The sequence below is a fragment of the Neodiprion virginianus genome, chromosome 5 (genome assembly GCF_021901495.1).
Source record: "Neodiprion virginianus isolate iyNeoVirg1 chromosome 5, iyNeoVirg1.1, whole genome shotgun sequence".
NCBI classification, from domain to species: Eukaryota; Metazoa; Arthropoda; class Insecta; order Hymenoptera; family Diprionidae; genus Neodiprion; species Neodiprion virginianus.
In genome coordinates, this window is record NC_060881.1 from 35,535,268 (window position 1) to 35,556,831 (window position 21,564).

Consider the following 21,564-nt stretch of genomic DNA (forward strand, 5'->3'; position numbering starts at 1 on the left):
CCATAAAGATTTGTTTAGCGCCATAACAATGCCAAGAAATGTATTCCTGTGATTCAATTACCACTTATTAGAGGAATATATTTTCCGGCCATATGTTCGTACGAAACAAAAAAATTTTCACATATTTTTGCTTGGCATTACACGTAGAATTGCGCTAACTGCGACATTTTCGCATAAGTGTTGCGTAGACTTATTGTTAGATAATACTAATTGTAAGAAAAACTGACATTTTACTCCAACGGTAAGGCTGAACATAGAGCATCGTGGCTACCAATTTTCTGTACGCAAAAGCAATTTACACTTTTCTGAACTATCAAAAAATAATTGCAGTACTTAATGTGGATTGTACGTGGAAAGGATGAGTGGCACGATCCTGTACAACTTCGCACGCCGTGTTTAAAATCAACCATTGCCGCTGCAATTATAAATCATTGCCATTAATATTTCAGCCACCCGCATATTTCGAAGTAAGAGACTTCGTCCTCTTCCTACTCCTTCCCTTGACCGGCGTACGTGATATCCAGTGCTTTTGGAGCACAAAGCTATTTATTGTGAGATAAATTTATTCCAAATCACCTATGTTGACCGAATGAATTTACAGTAGAACCTCGATTGTCCAAATCAATTCGGACCGAGCCTAGTTCGGATTAGCGAAAGTTCGAATAATGGGACAGTAATGTCAAATGTAACGATGCTACAATATGATAAAGAATATTAGAAACATTACGCATGTATTTTTTTTTTTGTTACTTTAACAAACTGAACGTCTAACTGTAACACACATCGCATCGTTATGACTCTGATTACACCTGAAGTTAATTAAAATATGCGTAATTTTAACGTAGCGCTATAAACAGACTTTCTCCGATGTTTTTTTACTAATAGGGTAGTTACATACGTTCTAAAATTTCAAGACATCATTCGAATAAAGTAGATCGTGCTTCGGATGATAGGGGGTTTGGATAATCGAGATTTTGCTGTATTTTGGTAGCAGTAATTGGTCTTAAAAAATTTGCGAATGTAATTTGAGAATACGCGAAACCCACTATTTTCTCAACACTACTGAAAAGGGAGGATGACCAGTACCCTTAAGAACGTGCAAACATTTACCCCAAAATCTGAAGTTGACAGCTGATCCCCGCTTTATCATCATATTCCGTACGAGCGGGTTATGCTTAAGTTTTACTCTACTTTAATCTACTCTCTCTTTCTCTCTCTCTCTCTCTCTCTCTCTCTCTCTCTCTCTCTCTCTCTTTCTCTCCTGCGCACACTTTCTACCTCCTCTTCTTTTTTGAGATTCATACTCTCAAGAAACCGGGTACATTCGAGCATGAAAATGTATTTGTTTCAGTTTGCCGCGCCCTCGCCATATCGTACTCCCTCGTCTCTTTGTCGATTCTCGCACTCACTCTCTCACTCAACCATTTAATCTTCACTCTTTCAACCTGTTTCTCACAGAATTTTTTACTAAGTTAATATTTTATATATTTCTCGATTATCTCGATCACAGTATAAAATAAATAATAATTGCCGTACAAGCTCTACAAGTGTGAACCCGTTTGTTGACATATGAATTGATAGAAGGTCGTAAACTGAACGCAATCCCGGTAACATTTGCAACATTGCTCGCATCATGTCCGTTAACGTTCACTTCTTTCAGCTTGCAGGTCCAATTAAGCACAACGTTTTACTTCAACGTTTAAGTGACTATAAAAATCGAGTTTCAAATTCATTGTGAAATTTCTTTAACAGCTTATTCGCCTTGCATTGACCATCAATCTGGGACGCTCGTCGAAGAAATAAAGCACACAAAGGCTTTCGGCAATTATTATAAAACAGATTCAATCTGTTTGATTTCCTTTTCTTGGGGTTCTTGAGGCGACGCAGCCGTCTCAACGATCTCTGGGATATCATCTTCATTTTCCTCTTCAATATCTTCGTCAATAGGCGTTAATGTATCCATTATGACGGGTTGGGCCTGTAGATGAATTGTCGAGTAATCAAAAGGTTAAAGAATATACTTGCTGACTATTTTACTGTAACTAATATGCCACTTTCATTTGAATTAAGTAATCAAAGTACTATTCAGAATCGATGCTATGCCAAAGCATTTTGGAGTAATCTAATTATCCTTTACCTGAGGCGTAGTACATCTCTTCATAGCTGGTGCCATGAAGCTGGTTGCTGCACTAATAAAAAAGAAGAATCCTGCCATATAAAATGAAATGTTATAGTTTTCCGTCGCATCGTATATGGCACCAGCAAGCGGAGATCCAACGATAGCAGCGGCACCTCTGAATAGGATTAGAAGGCCGAATGCATTTGTAAGTTTGTCCAAGCCGAGTAGATCCACCAGAATAATTGAGGTCAGCGAAATGTATCCAGCTGAAAGCATATGCATCATCTATACCTCATAGACATTGTTTTGGTCGTTTTGGATTACGATTCAAAGAAATAGACCACAAACAAACGGAAACAAACATAACTGCCCTCAATCACATAGTATTAGTGGGCCGTATTCTACATATCTCTCTATTATACTTATATACATGTACTATATGCTTATACATTCTGTACATAAATCATACTCACATATAGCAAGTCCGAAAAAGATACTCATCACTATGTAAGCAGCAAATGAGGTACAAAAAGGTGTAGCTCCAACCGCAATACTCGAAACAACAAGGCAAATGTTATTCATTAACAATGAATCAACTTGCGGAAAGTCTGCGATGTAGCCACAAGCCACACGTCCCACTGTATTCGTGATTCCGATAATTGACAACAGCAATGGTGCTAAACTTGCATCAACTCCCTGTAAGATATTTTAGAAGCGATTCCAGTACTATTAGACATTTATATATGCGGGTAATATTACCTATTACCAATAGTTGAAATTAGGGTTTAGGCCAAAATCGTGACTTCTCTGCAACTTACAATAGTTTTTCATCTTACTATGATATACGCATAGTACTCTGAGGCTCATCATCAAAGCACAAATCTAAGACACGGAAGTGCCTACATGAAAGTCTAATAGGTGAAATATGGCGAGAATTACGTTATGTTATGGACTCTTACTATCTTCCTAAGAAATTCCTGAGGAAGTATAGGCAAAAAATCAAGCCTCAAATATTTACAATCATTGAATTCATTCAGTTTCGTGTCTGATTTTATTTATTTGTATTCTGTAACCCTGTATCAAAATCCACGTTATTCGGAATTGAAATTGTCATTGAATGGCCTAATCTTGTCGAGTACTATCGAAGACGTGGCTATAGGAGTCATGTCTCGATCATCAGATTATGAAATCTGACAGCAGCATTCAAATCTCCTCTCCCATTGCAGCAAGCTCTGCTATTTCGTGATAACAAAAGTCAACTATATTTTATAGAAATCATACAAATTTTCTAATGCCTTCTGTCAAGACATTTGCACAATTTGGCCATTTCCACTACAGCTTCAATTGCTTTTTTTGAAGTTTTAAATTAGTCATATTCGACACAGGATTTTGTAATAATAAATCAATGAATTTGCACTGTGTTGAAAATTCCGAATAAATTTGGGTTGTATGAAAATTTCATCATTATGCCATTACGTGTCACATACGCGTTTGCAATAAACCTTCCTTCAAAGGACGACAAAACCCCAACTAGATTCAACCGACTTTTATCTAAATTTCTCTATATTATTATTGGGTTCAAATCTGGCACTCCATATCCTTAGGGGCAATGGTATTTCAATACTTGTCTTCTTCTCGCATAATTACCAAATATACTTACATGTGACTTGGCAGCATCCACAAGATAAACGAACGGCACGTAAAGTCCAGCCATGCCGAACACATTGCTGATACCGATCAACAGAAATACCGGATCCTTGAGTAGAGACATGTCCATCATTGTAGCAAGAGCTTCGGTAAAAGACTCAGGCAGGACTAGGCAAGGACAAAGTGGCTCTGAAATATCAATCAGAGTGATATAGTAATTCGAAACACAGTTGCGTATGACTCTATATGTATACATATTTTGTGCTCATACTTCTCATTCGATTCATAGTTTATCGTGACGAAATAGAAGGACTAATCCATGTATATTTATCAAACACGAATGAATCATTAAAATTCTAAAACTGTTTACTTAGAAGTTGGGAACTTTTATTGAACATTTAATTTTGCTATCGAACTTTGTTCGATGAAATATTTCAGTTGCTTTTCTTTAACACCATTCGCACTTACGCTGTGGTCCCTTCTCCGGGTCAGCATCACGGACGTCTCCACGTACGGATTTTGGCAACGAAATGATACTTTGCCGGTAATTTGCAAGAGATTTTTGGCTCTGACACTCAGCCAAATTGAGTACACTACCACTGTAGAATATATCCCTTCTCGACAATGGTCGAATCATCATTGGCTTTTCCTTAGGTATGCTAGATTTGCTCGTGGTAAACGTGATGCTTTCACCATCCTGAAAATGAAAGGTAATAGCAATGGCAAGTGCTTTCGAGCATTTGCAGCTTGTTGATTTGCACCTGCTAATGTTTATAGTTTAAGTTTTTACACTTCAGTTGGCAACTACTCACATCGCATTCAGCATTATTGTTACGTGATCCAAGCATGCTGCTGGCGGATAGTCTCAAGTGTAGACTCCGTCGTATATCGCCATTAGAGTTGAGCGTGGTACGGGAATTCTTGATAGCGCTAAGGCTTGGCTTGTATCTCTCCCCAGTACTGGTTTTTCGAATTCTATCAAAGAATGGGACCGAGCCGTTTTTTGGTAGACCTTGCACGTGGGTGGTGAATGCTGGCTGAGAGGCGTTACGGGGAATATTTGCCTTGTTGAACTCAATATTCTCCGGTTTTTCCTGGGTTGGAACATCTTTGGATTCTTTTCCCTCGTCAATTGCTTTGCGGCTCTTGGTCTTGTTTATAGCATTTTTCAAATCCACACTTCCACTTGCGGATGTTCCACCGGATGACGATTGCTCCTGTACTTTTACCTCCGAAATTGTAGGCAAAGTTGGCACGGTTGGTACAGGAGTCAATGGAGTACCTACGAAAATCCGAAAAATTCTGTGTAGTGAGCTCTTTGTAAATATACCTATATTTCAAAAATTTTTCTTTTAGAACTATAGTTTCAAACATGTATGACAAATAAATGTATAAAAGAGCAATGTGTAATATGATCCAGCGAATTTTTTTTAGAAGTTATGGAATTGAAACGAGTTTAGTAGTATTAGGTGAATATCACTGTAGTCCTGGATATAGTTGAATACGAATCTAAGTCTCGTATCCTAATAGAGAGAGTAGAATTTGTTATAGTGTCGACTCATTACACAGTCGATATTAACGATATTTAATACTAACGATAGAATTCATTTGCCTTGATTTGCCTATCCAAGTAAAACTAGGTAGATTCTCAATTTGGATTGGCTGTTAAAATTTGCCACATTACCCTTTATTGACAGTATGGACATTTTCACTGAGGGTATATTTGTGAGTGTTCCAGTAAAGTGGGGCATTCACGTGTTGCAAGGAATGGATGAAAATTTAAACAGTATACTTATCCTTATGCACACGTGATGTACGCACGTATGAAAGATTTACCTGGTACTAGCTGATCTAGATTGAAACTGGAGTGTACTCCTGGATCAATGTTAATGGGCATTTTCATTCTTTTCTCCATTGATCCATCCGGTAATTGTACCATGAAGTAGGATCCTCCTATACTGCCACGCTCCATTTGAAACCGTTTTTCTTCTGCCATTCGCTGCAGCAACGGCTTAACAGATGACAATTTTGGGTATTCCAGAGGTCTCATCATTGCGCCAAAAACCTGTAACATGCATGCATTACATGACAGGACAACACTTTGAAAGGGAGTCAAGTCTGTTGAACTAGACATGAGTGTATAAAGTTGCAAGATTGAGGAAATTAAGACTCACCGCGCAATTTAGGATAAGGCCGGCTAAAATCAGATTGGCTCCTTTCCAGCCGTAAGCATTAATTAACATCGTTGCTAGAGGGGCAAAAGCTATGGTACCTACTCCCGAACCACAAACTGCGATCCCTGTGGCCAACGATCTTTTAGTTTCAAAGTAATAACCAACGCACACGACTGCTGGTAGGTAGATTAGACCGAAGCCGATACCTGTTCAACGTTAAAAAGAGTGTAAGGATAATTAACAGTGCGATTTTTCCCACAACTGCCTTTAACCTGTGAGCATTCGTTGAAAAGCTCGTACAAAAGTCTGCAAAAAATGAAATACCATTTTCAGAGTAAGCCCTTTCGGGTCGTAATAATGCATTGGAAAAGTCTCAATTGCTATTTTTATTATTGAAACGCATGCAGCTATGAATGCTCAGAAAGGTGAGCAATTTCGTAAACAACAAACCACGGTGAATGCGCTTTCAACTAATTGTGTTCTGGTTGTCATCCACAAGTGATCAGTACTTAAACTTTGCCCAGGGAATGGGGGATGGTGATGTAGTTTAATTTTTTTTCGCACCCACAAGGTTTACATGTGTGTGGTATGACATGATACATATACATAATAGCCCAAAATCACGTTTTTCTCTATTATTGGTCAGAAACGAAGTGCTATTTGATATTTTGCAATTCTGCTTGTGCCAGTCGCAAGGGATACATGTTTGAAAATTATCATCCGATGTTTTTCAGGGTTATGACCGAAACTTTCAACCCAGGCCAGGACAGATGGTTGACAACATTTTTAAACACTAAGCTTTGCGTCAGCTCTTTTTATGCAATATTGTTTTGCATGTCCGAGACACGTGGCAATAAAGATATCTCATACGAAATTCTCGAATTTTCAATGGCTAGCCATTCTAAAGTTCTGCCATTTTTGTCTTCGGAAGCTAGCATGTTTAAAAATCCACGGATTGGATTTTCTGGGACGATAGGAGATCACACAGGGTCACTAATGATTTGTGGTTTTGAGGAGATTCGAAGGGGTTGTGGGACATATTGATGTAAGGTTTTACAATGTCAAAACTTATACCTCACCTCCTAATACGCCATACGTTAGCATCAACATATTAACAGAAGATGAAAGTGTCGACAGAGCAAATGCAGCCGCTCCGAAAATGCTTCCAGCCATGCATACAGCTCTGCAGCCATACTTGTTCGTTAAGGCACTGACGACTGGACCTGGAATAATGGGAAGATGCGTCAAAGATAAGCTGTGGGATACAATCCCAGTTAGTTGTCAAGAAACAGGTAAGGGCATGGATCACCGACACGCCAACTCAAATTTGGAAGGGAAAAGAGAGATAAGTTCGGACTGTATTTGCAGATCAGAAATATACAGACATACCGACTATGCCAAGTATCATATCAGATATTTGGTTGTTTTTGAGCTCAATGATTTTTTACAAGTAATCTCTGAATTCTGGAAGATCATTAACGAAAAGCTGTCAGTGCATGGCAATCACTGCTCTGGCTGGCGAAAATTCATTTAATTGTTGAAGCCATGTGATATATACAGTTTCGTCATCTTATCTCAGAATTCTAGAATATTTTTGTACGACACGCAGTAATTTTTCAAACTTTGTGTCAAGCTATTCTAAGCCTTATCTTTCTCGCAGAGCAGCCTGTCTAGAAATGAATATCATCGTTCTTGCTAACCGCATGGTAAAAAATTTTGAATTTGTAATTTTGGCATGACGATACCTCGTGCTCATAATTTTTTCATTCAAGGTGTTGAGCGGACGAGGTTAAACCATGCCCTTAAAAATCTGCGGAATGGATGGGTTACCTGCGCTGAGGTATATGCCAGAGAGTAAAGACCCTACCCATGCCGTCCTGCCTTTGCCTTCTCCATAATAGTTGACAAATTCATTCAAAAACACTCCGAAGGTATAAGCAATGCCATCCACAATCATGTTGCACATGAACGAGGCAAATACAACAACCCACCCATAGCCGCCATCCGGCGGGGGTGGGATGTCATGATATTCGCACAAGGAGCCCTCGTCTTCAGGGGAAACTTCGTCGACTCCTCCATCTGCTCCTGTCAATCGGGACTGTTCCTCGACCGAATATTCACTCTCCGTCTGAAAAAACAAAAACAAAAAAAAAAAATTAAGGTTCAGCTATAGGTATAAGTGTAAACTTGCGGTGATCGGTGACAAATGTTTAACATAAAATGTGGCGGATAATCTGACAAGGTTAACAATCAACAACCTGGCCTGAGAATTTCTCTGAATTAATTGCCTGGTTTGCCTTGGATTCGATTTTGAAATGCTAAACACCCAGCATTGATCTAAGTACAATTATTGCAAAAATACAGGAACAAGGTTGCAGTCACAACCATGAGCATACTCTGTTACATGACACAAATTATTGTCAGTTCATGAGAAATAGAGGGAAGTTACAATGAGTGTTGAAGGAAATTCACGCAGTAGTATGGTATAGACACGTATAATGACAATTATAACAAGAACGAGAATTAAAATAAAACATGCGGCAAACTTAAGGTGATATTACGACATTAATCGTATAGTCGCGACATAACGAACGCGAAAGATATGTAAATTGTAACAAAGACAAAATTCACCCGTTGTTTTGCGAATAGTTCTTAAATGAATTTGATTGACCTTAATGAATCGTTAGTGACGCAAGATTATTTGTGGCGACGATCAACGAGCTTGTGACAAACATGTTTTAATTAAGCATGGCTACTGTCAAGGATGGTCACGTGGTTCGCATGGGAGTGTGACGAACCGCTAACGCCAAAGGACACACCTTTGCGCCTTTCAACGCCTTCTTATACAGTGTGTTTTACTAAAATAAAGTGCACACAAATTTGCGGTCCGATGGGTGTTTCAAAATATTTTAACACGATTGCTCAACCGTAGCATACCCAGGTTAGGCTTTCGTGTGTATGTGTGCGTGTGTATGCTCGCGTGTTTAGAATACGTATTTTTAGGTATGTGTATAACTACACACTATGCACAGCGTATGATCGAATGCCATTCTGTTCTGGCTTTTGTGCGTATGGATGTCGGTTTGAAAATTCCAGCTTCTCGATTCAACAGTGTGCGAATTGTTGTCATTGCACATCATGTTCGGGTGTATCTAGCACGTATAATGACACGATACCGATACAGGTTACGCATTCGTACGTATCATTGTGTGGATTGGTATATGGATCAACGTACAGGGAAATACTCACCGTGCTTATTTTTCGTACGCGACGAGAACCATATTGGCCAAACTGGGTTTTATTTAAGGAAACTCGCGACATTGTCACTTGTCGAAGTTTATCTACTTTCAAATGTCATACAGTTATTTTGCTATCCTGACAGTATATCCTTATTTTGCCGCGTAATTCACCGCGTACGTATTTGATTGTGTTAGCTAAGTTTATTTCTCGTTCACAAGTCGAACACTGTTATAAGATTAGGCTCACGATCAGCATCCTCGCATCCGAATTCAATTCTACGAGAACCACATCACTCCACTCGCGATTTATACCTTCCGCGCTCAGCTGATAAGAATAAAACGCAACACTGTGTATTTCCCCTTTGTGGTGAGAACCATGACGAGTCACTCGTCACTCCTCGAATACAAGACTACTATACTTATGCAGATATTTGGCAGCAAGGTTCTACAACTTAAAATTAGAACACGAAAATCATAGGTATATATCATCCGGAGACCCCTTTTCTTTCATTACATACAGATCATATTACACCGTTCCCACGTTCCATTAACCGACATTACGTCCTACATATTCTAAGAACTCCTGGACACGCTCTGCGAATATATTTCAAAATAGTTTGGGAATAATGGCAGGCTAGGATAAATTACAAGTTCTCAAACGATATCCAATCTCATCACTTGAGCTGACGGGCGTTAGGTTCCTTTTTTTAGAATCGAATTTATAACCGCTTGACGCACCACTCTTATCGTCCTTGTTATTGTTCCAAATGGTGCCAGTCGACTGCTACTGTTCGACATGCCCTTCTTTTCTCAACCGAGGTTCGCAATTCGCGAGTTTACATATCTGGCCTGCAGCAACGCCAACCATAGTCGTACGGAAAACTGCCACTGACGTAGGCGCGACAATCGTTAAGAATTACCATTCGATCATATTGAGGGAGAGAGGATGAGAGACAAGGAGAGAGAGAAAGAGTGAAAGATTTACTTCCTGAATAAATGCTAGCCGTAGCTTGGAGTAACAAAGCTACAACCATCGAGTAACCATATCCTACTAAAAAAAGCCTGCACAATATTTCCCCGTAGCTTCAGGAAGAGAAGTAGGTTGAGTGTTCGTCGGTGATTCATATAATTCCCCAAGTACGTACGTACATACATACAAGAGCGGCGACGACGATGTGGTGTTTAGTCGATAACAATAAATTCACCGTCTCTTTCTAACACATCAATAGAAAAGGGCAAAACATCAATGTGGGTATAGTAACTGCTGTGTCGGCACTTTCAGTGGTCGGCACTACATCACATACCGAATTGCTGATCTAGTGGATTTCTTTTGACAGACAAACTCCCATAATGCTGGTTTACTTTAATAGGTATGGCTACTCAATACTACTACACTATGACTACGCGTAGGGCCGCGTCTGGATTTACCGAATGGACCAACCAATCGCAACAGTATCTATGCAAAAGTGAACGAATGCGATCGTATCTCTAGGAGCATAAATACCTGGTTGAAGACACTGTGGAGATGTATAGTGATTACGTCTAGTCAGTTTGTCTATTCGGTTCGGTCACCGCGGTCACACCCTTTGCAAGGATTTTCGGGTAATTTGAAATTATCAATATCCTGCTGAGAATATTAGGCTTTTATATAATTGAGACACTCTAATAATTAGCATTGAAAATCCAATTTTTTGGGATGCGAATTTATTGTCAATATGACATCACATTTTGTGACGTAGACGTGACTAAACTAAATGAAAAAACTGTAATCAAAATTGAATTCACGTCTGCAGATACAAGGCGCAGGTGAAAATACCAGAAGTGATGAAGTGAGACAGACAATCTAAACAATGGGTGTTTTATTTGCCAACTTTTGAAAACGAAAGAACTGGAAGACTTATATGATTGATCAATAATTAAAAATCAGCTAATCGACAGCTTCTTTCAAAACTTTCGTTTCTGAAAGCTGGCAAATAAAAAGCACTCTATGTTAAAATTATGGCGTGTTCACTGGCTTTTCGTCACTTTAAACAAATATCAGAAGCAAAGTCCTAAGAAAATCGCACTCATCGTTAGTGCAAATGAGTGCACTCGGTGAAAAACGTTATTAGCAAGCTGAGCACCCAACTGCGCACGCGCAAGATAATTGAACTCTATTAGTCGACGAGATAGCACCGCGGCAATAACGCTCCAATATTTTCGCCTGCAAGGCATCTACTCAGCCATGCTCGCGTTATACGAATGTTATACATAGGTATATGTATATTGAATATAGTCAGTAACTGTAGAAGACTTGCATTCCTGGACCACGATCTTACATACAGGTCTGGAAACTCCTATGCTGGGAGCCACGATTATTCGCGTCCCTTAGCGAGGGCAAATTTCGATTCTAGCGGCACCACCAGTTGTCGCTGCGGTTTAGTTACCAGGATAACAATAACCTCAATAAATACGATGAGTGAGCGTAAGTGAGCGAATACGTATCGTGTTAGAAGTATGGCCGACTAGTGATGTCTCTGTTGGACCACAGTCTGTGGTCTGGACCCCCCCTGGCCCTGCCTGCGCTGTTGATAAGATCGCAATGAACCTAGTGGCGACTAATGAACGTAAAAATAGTTTCAATAAGCGACCTAACCCCTCCAATGGAGTTTCCAGACCTGTATGTAAGACCGTGGACTCACTAACTCGGTGTACAGAAACCCATTGGATTCTTTGGGTTGTAATCTTTAGTTTGTTGATCCATCTCTACCTTTCCCCCGAACGATGGCAGCACTAGTTTCTAGTCTACTTAGAGCATGTATGTACGGTACATGCTCTAAGTAAGTCTATTGTGTAGTCTGCAATAATGCCGTGTCCAGTTCCAAGAACTCTGTCCGAATTCACGTGTTTCCTAGTCCAACAATAAGCTAGGAAAACCGCACAAAAACCGTCAACTGGTGGATAAAATTTTGGAATCGTGGACAGAGGGCGCAGCGTTTTAAAACTAAATCTCGGAGGCAACAATAGTAATGCCTGAAGTTTACTTGTGGCTGCCCTGATAGTATACCGTTTCGATCTTACATATCAATTAATAAAAAATGTTATGAATGGATGTGCCTCTAATTTTATTTGTCTGATGCTCGATACAGTTCCTGTTATCATTCAAGCCATTTCTTAAATCTGCGTAAAGCAGTAGCAAGTACGGGCCTAAACACTTCGTGGTAGCGAGTGTGCTGTTCCGTTGGCATGGTTCGTGTAGATTAGCGACACCAATGCGCACGAATGCAGGAACAGACTACAACGGTTGTTGGCAGTGTTCAATAGCAGTCATTACTGGTGCTATTCGATTAATCGATTAATCGACTGATCGGAAAAACGATTAATCGAAGCTACCGATTAATTGCACAGTACTAGTCATTGCACGTGCTTGGGAAAAGTACAATAGACCCTCGATTATCCGAACCCGTCGGGACCGGGCCTAGTTCGGATTAACGAAAGTTCGGATAATAGAAATGCATTGTCGTAGATAGCGGTCTTACATACTGCATATGGGAAAAATAAGAAAAACGGGCAGATATTCTGAGCGATTTAACGTGATGCTTGCGTATTTCAATTGTATACATAATTTCGCATTTTTTATTTTGTTTTGAAATTTATCGCAAAGGTCACAAAAAAAAAGCTTCCGTGAAAACTTTTTATTCGTTCAAAAAGAAATTGATGTTACGGATGTACAACAAATTATCTCGGAATCATGTTTATTTTATTTTTTCTTCAACCAATCTAAAATGTATACTTTTTTATACGTTTGTAACGCTCTCGGGTAATATTCGTAGTATTCACTTTTTAACGACAAAGTCGCTTGGATAAATTATTATTGAACAGAAGAAAGAAAAACAAGAATCAGAAGTCTTGCATGGAACACGACGATGCTATTGTATTTATCTCTAATAGCGAATTTTTATAAATTATTCAGCCAAGTTTTTTTTCGTGTGAATTACAAATTTTATCAACGATACGTATCTTTGTAGCAATTCTTAATGACCCCTTGCGAAATTAATTTGTCTTCGAGCATAACGAAGTTCGTTTTTTCTTTCGTTTGAGAGTACTTCTGTTGAGCGAACGTCGAAAACATCGGACGAGCAGCATTTCGAACGAAAATCAAACAAAAAAAGGCATTTTTATTGTAAAAAAAAAAAAAAAATCGCGCCATGGTTCGGACAATAGAACGTTCGGATAAAGCAAGTATACGTTCGGATAGTGGGAGTTCGGATAATCGAGGTTCTACTGTATAGGCTGTTGGGTGATATGGTACAGAACGTCATTCGGTTAAAGGTACTCCCTAATTGATTGTAATGTCATTTAAAGCCGGTGAGAAAGTTCATGATGTGGGCCTCTGTCTTTATGCTACAACTCATGCAATCTCCGGCGAATAGATCAGCAATACGCTTGGTTCGAATCAATCATCAGGAGGCAGATTCAATTAAACGAAAGATGTAGGCCAGCCTTATAAGCGGAAATATTAGTAGAAAATAAGACCCCTGCAGAAAAATGAGATTATACTGAGTCTAAGCTACCGATTACACATGCATGCATTGTTTTCACCAACCCGTCGTAGTAAGAGCAGTATAAAGAATACATGTGAACTGCATATTCGTCGATGGGATAGAAATTGTAGTAGAGTCATATTCAGATATTTCGTGCAGTTTCAATATCATATGCAATGACGCAATGCTCGACAAATTAATTCTATAATGGCCAGGCTACAGCAATTATACGAACTGAACGACACAAAGCCACACCGTCTGCTTCTCATCAAATTTCGCGGTACACTTGTATGTATGATACAGTACACGTAGGTATATGGCAGTACATCCTATGATAGATCCATTCCCGTGATGACCCCCTCCCCTCTTTCTCCCGACTATAATCACCATCACGAGACTGCCACATTGGCTACATCCGCGAAGAATTTCCTATGAAAATAACGCAAAGCATTTCATTGTTGATTACCACAGCTGTTTAGTTAACGTATGATACGTGATGGAATATCAATATTTTCTTTACTCAATAGCCGAGCATTGACAGTTGTACGCAGTTACTGATTTAGGATACATGAAAGCCTGCCACGACAATAAGATAAACATAGCAAGGAAATGACAAAGTTTAGTACAAGTGCAATGTCCATTGCATGATCCGTGGATGCTTAGAGCACAATACGTTATAGTGGCTGCAACCAGAGAATTGACGCTATCGCGAATCATCTTTTACTCTATGCCTACCAGATATCAACATACCCACACTGATAAGAAGTGGTCTAAACACTTGAGCGATAAAAATATACCTAGTCTATATCAAAGATCTTGGATCCTGATAACAACAGGTCTGATCAGTGATCGCACTGAACGCTGAACGTGTGATCATCAATCACACTCGAAATGTTGAATAACCAGCGTGGGTATTTTTTACACTTCAAATATGCCAACGCCTCTAAATCAAGTGTTCCCATTTACAGGATTATTGTTGATGGGAACAAGGTCCATACGACTCCATTTCGACAAGGTCAGCGTTGCGCATGGGAGAAGGAAAGATCAATGTGAATCAAAAGATTTTTAGCCCTACAATTTTGTTACAGTGAACAGACTTGACAGTGGCTCAAGCATATATGCCCTAGTTTAAGAAATCCGATAAAAAATTATAGAAGCCGATAAAAATCGATCAACATTGAATCGGATTTAATTGGGTCAATCGGCAAATCCATGTGTCTACCTTTCGCTGCCGTTAGAAAATAAGTAGAAAGCAATGATTCTCAATGTGGTCTTAATTTTTATCGGATCAAATGGGATCTAATCGCATTCTAATGTTTCTATACAATGAAGAATAGAATCTGATAAAAATTGGTCAATTCAATGGGTTAATTCTAACAGATGTACAATATGAAATATTTCAACCAGAAATTCGATTAAAATCGATAGAAAAAAATCGGTCGGTTTGAATTATTTCCTTTAGTCAGGATAGTGCAGTTTCTACTATTCTTTACCTGTCAGGCAGTACCCAGCATTTTTTCATTCGCTAACAATGTTCCTATGTATGATCTAGACAGCTCTATAGTCCCAGAGGTTAACAGCTCATCGTTAGTACCAAGATAATGATTTGCTTGTAGGTGCTCCTGCACTGAAAGACTAAACACCGTGTTGTTTTCGAGCAATACCATGTAATGGCATAAGATTATCTGTAGGTTTAGTAGGATTTGTTCCGATATTCACTACGCATTTCAGGATAACGAACTGTCAGCTATCATGTACAGTGCCTCTAGTAAGTATTGCGAGTCAGTCATATAGTATTTGACATAATCATCGCGAATCCATTTCCTCGAAACCCTTTTTTTTCAATTAAGCTGGTTTGACGAAGCGTCATTTTTTCTAGCTGTGCCCGTCTAAGTTGGCGCGTATAAATTATATGGCAATTTCGTTACTGTTAATTGCTTGTTCAACAAACATATATACCTTCTACAATGCTTTTGAACAGTATAGCTGGATCAGCCCCAATGTTCGGTATGGTTGATACGAATATGAATTGTAGTCAAGTCGGGGTTAGCTCGGAGACGAACGTTAAACTTTTAGATTTTGCAATACTGTTGAATTTTTATTCAAGACATTATTTGACTGGATAATAAAACTATTAAGAACTTATTCCAATATGCATGAATGGGAAATTTCACAAGTAACCGCTCTACAGTAGTAAACATAGGCTCTACAATGAGTCTGCTCGAAGAACCTCGCGCATCGCTGTATATACACAAATCGCGGCGATGTATAGATACCTATATGTATAATATGGGTAGATATGCACATGTATTAGATACTGCATTGATCGAGGTAGTTCAATAATTATAATTTTCAACTTTTTTCGGCAGCAGCCTGAACGTGCTTTAGATGAAAATTATCCGCTGCATACATGTATGAAGTACTTTTGAAAAGATTTTCAGACAATTGTCAAGGTGAAGTGTGTATTGAGTACAAACATACCTACATACATATATAGTTCTCAAAAAACATTGCAGTGATGGGAATGAATATTGTATGAATAGGAAAGAATGAATTTGTATATAAATAGATCCGCGAAGCCGTGAAAATTTAATAAAAATAATAATAAAAGAATAAAATAATGGCGTAGTACCTTGTTTTTGGGTGTCATTGGAGCTATTTATACGCTTGACTGAGTTCGCGAGGTTCCCACCGACTATATAACGCAGGTTGGATTGATTGTATCTCGAAATAAGAGTTTTGCAACTGACAATGTTAAAAGATCAGGGAAGAATGAAGATCACCAAAGGACTGAGCCACGGTGCGGAAAGACACCACGCGCGTGTGCCGCGATACTCCGCAACTCTGCCGAACGTGCGTGTACGCGCAATATCTCTACAGCCGTACGTGGAGAGTCACATGTAATTACGATAGCGAAGTGCAGACACTCATCCTGCATCCACCCACAAGGCCCACAAACATTTATAACAGCTGCGCTCGCTGATCACAGTGTCTTCGTCGGCCAGTGTACGGACAATTTGCCTAATGTGATCCCCTTGGTTCTATAATATACGTATATATTCGTTATATATACACACAATACGTATAATACAATCAATATTATGCATATGAATAGTTTTTCCGAATGCCGGGCACACTATTTGGCCTTCTAATCGCTTTGGATTACTCTCTGTCGCTGTGATATGTTAGTATCATACAGATATGTACACGTAGGCATATTGTATTATACATAATATCATTAGATTTTTAAGCTCACCAGTATTATTATGGCGCTCTCATAAATCCGTGAAATTTTTGCAAGTATATCTTTAGCTCAGCCATAAACTGATGTACGAAAAAGCTTGACATTTTTTGTAACAGGTCACATGACCGCATGATCCCGATTGCCGCCACTAATTCTTCAGATTTTTCGTCATTGCTGCATTATCTCATATTATATGGTTCATCCATATCCAAAAAAACACCGTGTCCAGAAGTGCTTGTAATAATGAGTTAAATAAATAATCTTTAGCAAAATCTGTCGAATAAGTTAATGCAAATACGAGTTCAACTTTTAAATGGTACATAAAATCATTGTTATTTGACACAGAGTTTGCGAAATTGTTTTTCGAAATATTCAGATAAACATTTTCCTTTAAGTTTTCGTGATTCATATAAGCAGGTTAATGTCCGGATAGGGTTTCAAGTTTTAAGTTCGTTTCGAAACTGGCTCAATAGTGCGGAAAACGACATGATTCAAAGTTATAGAGATAGTCTTTCCCAGATTTTGTACAAGTCGCGGGGACTGTGTCCTGTATATTTGTATTACAGTACACATATTTGATAATCGGTTCCCTACCCGCTCTTCACTTATTCCGTATATAATATAGATGTGCGCTCGTGAGCCGCATGATCGACACCATTGTATCATTCACAATCAGATAAAAAAAACTCTTGAACGTCCAGTCAAGTCCAGTAAAAACTTATTCGAGTCAATATATGTCACTAGGGCAATGAAATCATTCAAAAAACGCCCGAATCGTCGTTGAAGTGATTATGCGTTATTTTCAATCGTTTGAATTTTGTGAGCCGTTGAGTGGGTCATTATTCAATTTTTCTGCATACTCAGACAGGCTGCACCAGGGTTCAATTGTCAAGTGTTTTCAAATTCCGAACATCTGTGTAGGTGTAAAATTATGCCAAAAGTGGCGCATTCTGGAATACCAGATAATAACGTGAAAATAAATCTTATGCGCCGGTAACTTTAGATTTTCCGTTTTTGAGTTTTCGATAAGAGGAGAGGAAACTACAAATTGAGTAACAAAAGTATCATTTATCAATGTTGAAAAGGAATAAAGAGAAATAATTTATTGTGAATGACCGCATTGTGTGTAGCTTGCAAGTATTGTGGATATTATATGTATACCTATGAATGTACGTACGATGACACACACATATTTATGTATATGCTGGAGTACCATCGGTACAAAGTTTTCTCGTATCATTAATCATCACTTGAAAAACAATGTAGATGCATATACCACCTACAAAATTTCTCTCTCTCTCTCCCTCTCTCTCTCTCTCTCTCTCGATCTCTTTCACACGCAATCGGGAGAAAAAGATCAGAAGAGCCAGTGCTCGTGCGATGGACAAGTATGACGAAATGCGGAGCCGTCGTGGAGGGGAAAAGGAAATACCGGGATCTGTTTGCCTCTGTTACCGTCGGTGAGCTGCAGCTATCAGACATTAAAATCTACACAAAGCATCGTGTAATCGCAGTACATACTAATTCTGTCCGCTGCAATGGGAAATGAGACGACACTTTCTAAGTATCAAACCCGTAAGCAAGATTAGTTTCAAAACCCAACCGTTGGCCTTCTTTGGAAAGATTAACTTCCCCCACTAGTCGTAGCTGCAGAAAAGCACGGAATTGATATTCTGGGTACAAGTATACATATAGTCTGCCCTGTAATGAAAATGTTTATGTGCCCAATCACATAATGTTTTTAACCAATTCAGCGTTTAATATATTTATAACGTGATTTGTTTGATGAATTCGATAAAATATATAAGAAATCTCATAACAAATTACCAAAGCATGATTCGTCAGATATGCTAGATTAGAAATCATACAATCAAGTATGTAATGAACTATATGAATTTTAATTTAGTACGTCCAATGATTCATGCTTTCGTAATTTATTATGTCATTTCTTATATATTTTGTGGCGCTGTCGGGAGGTTAGTAAACGGATGACGCCAGAGATTGTGGTTGATAGTGATATGGTATTCACTCTTGGTATTAACAAACTGTTTATTATGAGAGAAATCGTGTTACAATAATTGGATGGTATAATAGAAATGCGAAGGCAGGGAAAAAGACGAAGCTAACTATTAGATGCGTATGCGCAAAGAGCACGGCGAAGACTGGTTACAGATGAGGAAAAAGTGCAGGCTCGCCCCCGAGTCGAGGCCAAGGGTGGCGTCGCGCCATAAATGCCACATGTAGGGAAATTCCCGACGCGGTCAAACCCTTGGCTCTCGGCTAGCGTGGCGAGGCCTGGACACGCGAAAGTTAACTTTAAAGGGCAATAGTTGTAAAAAGACAGAAATGGAGAAAAGGAAATATTGCGAAAGATTTTTCGCCGGCTTGCTGGTGGAGGTCCGCCACATATTTGATCGAATTTACACGATAAATCATATAATAAAACAAAAATTCTTTCAACACATTTTATAATCTACCACACGAACGTTTTCAGTAGAGCTGCATGGGAGATCATGCTGACCGCTCGCTCGCTCCTGCTGACTGATCGTACCAAACCGATGTAAAATATGAATACGTGCCAAAACTCTTTATCTACTTCCGAAATGGTCATAACTAATACGGATAGGTATGCCCCATCCAAATGCACTATCCGTAAGCAGCTCAGACATCTCACCGAATTTTACAAGTTCTTCTGCAAAATAATAATTATTACCTGGTTGCTGTTAGCGAAACAAACATAGCTAATTGTAAGTACAACAAGTGAAAAGAATTTCCGGATCCAAAGTGAGATGTGAGTATGGCTTTTTCCTACTCGTTATATTCATAATCACTAAGCTAAAAAAATATATACAGAACTATAATCAACCCATGAATAAGTAATGTGATGCATTACTGAAATGCAGAAAAATGATTGCCCATTCTTGTACTGAGAATATTTCCCACAAGTTTGTTCCCAGATAGACATATTTTGACCGACATTCATCGCGGAGTAGAATTGTCATGTCCGACAGCTTACTTGAGTGCATTAAGTTTCCCTTGTGAGAGAGATGCGACATCCCTCGATGGTTCAAAAATAATATTTCATACTTTCTCGTATATATTCGAAATATTGTCCATCTAAATCAAATTCTAAAATTGTCGATCATCACAATTTTTCGTAGAAATTCGTATTCTTTCATGAGAATTCATGAAGTTCATAAAAATTTGTACTTTTCAACGAAATTCTAAAATTACTACGAGAAAAGAAATTTATGTTGACTGGGTCCGAAATTGTAATTATCTTTCATGGGAAATTGTATGTCTTTATAATTATTTGTAGAAACTGGTAGTTTTTTACAAAATTCCACGAGTTACTACGAAAAAAGATCTATTTTTTCCGTATCGGATATTGTAATTATCTTTCAAAGAAAATTGTAGATTTTTTCAACTTGTCGTAGAAATTCGTAACTCTCTGCACAAAATACTAGATTTTCGATGATTTGCAAATATTTCCTACAATTTTTAACGACCTGCAATCTATTGTAGATTGGTGTAGAAATTATTTTCACCACGTAGGGTGAAGCGGCTTCGTTACAGTCAAGACCCATGTATTCAGTAAGAAATAACGATCTATCCGATTGACGTAAGTTGGATGTAATGTCTTTCTTACAATATATACAGCTGAGAGTTTGAAAATTTAACTTTGATGTCGAACAATAAAAACCGTCGATAATTCTAACTGAATATAAAAATTACGTCACGCAGGACTTCAGTTTATGTTCGCAGTTTGGCGTTAGATATTTATTCGTATGAAATTTTACAGTCGAGAGTTCGTCAAAATTTTCGCTTCGAAATTATGAAACTAAAACACGTAGAAATATCAAACGAATGACTAATATATAATATATCTCCGGAAATGATGGGTGACACCTACAATTACTATAAACATTGATCTCATCATCCTATCGATGTTCGTGAAATAGTTACAGTTGAAATCATTGCTACGAGATTTTCAAGTAACCGTTAGAAATATTAAAATCTATAGTAAAACTATCTGAGATAGTCAGGTTTGAGGTAAATACATGGGTTTAGCGTAAATGAGTAGCTCGATTGTTCAATTCAAGAAATTCAATACTTTAGTAGAAAGAGGTGTACAAATTATTCTCTAATAACAGAAAAATAACTCACTTGCTTACGTACGAAATATGCACCTTCTAGCTGCAATAGACTGAAGCAATCGATTATTGCAATGCTAGTACACTGTTTGTTATAATCAAAGCCCGGCACAAGCCCGAAACCGATCACTAATTTTATATAAACCATAAAACTGTAAACGGTGCACGTAACCGTACATATTTTGTAGAGGAACATTGGGCATCCGGCGTAATGTGAATCGCAACATTAAGGTACAATGCGCAGAAATCAGACTCACCGCAACAGAGTTACCCCGATTAGATGAAATTTGTAGGCCGTCGTCGTCGACGATAATATCCTCAGATTGTTCTTCGCGGCTATTTGCCGGTCCCATCGTAACGAAGAGAGCAAATTAGAGGGCGAAGAGGGCTTAGGAACCCCCCTCTGCACCAGGCTAGCCCCCCAACTAGTCCCCGGCCAGCCCCCCGACCAGTCCCTGGGTAGC

At 38.7% G+C, this 21,564-nt stretch overlaps 1 protein-coding gene across 5 annotated transcripts; it reads right to left on the reverse strand.

The window, feature by feature from the left end:
- Nucleotides 1–21,508, reverse strand: LOC124304514 (monocarboxylate transporter 3). 5 transcript variants are annotated; one of them, XM_046762848.1, is made up of 11 exons: nucleotides 21,358–21,508; nucleotides 7,771–8,068; nucleotides 7,020–7,163; nucleotides 5,941–6,146; nucleotides 5,603–5,831; nucleotides 4,579–5,048; nucleotides 4,235–4,463; nucleotides 3,780–3,955; nucleotides 2,593–2,815; nucleotides 2,138–2,385; nucleotides 1–1,978 (listed from the first exon to the last, which is right to left on the reverse strand). In XM_046762848.1, exons 1-11 carry the CDS (start codon nucleotides 21,451–21,453, stop codon nucleotides 1,829–1,831), a joined length of 2,469 nt encoding a protein of 822 aa, XP_046618804.1. In that variant the 5' UTR covers nucleotides 21,454–21,508; the 3' UTR covers nucleotides 1–1,828. The 5 variants fall into 5 exon arrangements, with proteins under 5 accessions (XP_046618804.1, XP_046618807.1, XP_046618806.1 ...); XM_046762851.1 differs by lacking the exon at nucleotides 21,358–21,508 and adding an exon at nucleotides 16,335–16,535; XM_046762850.1 differs by lacking the exon at nucleotides 21,358–21,508 and adding an exon at nucleotides 9,918–9,992.
- Nucleotides 21,509–21,564: the final 56 nt, after the last annotated feature.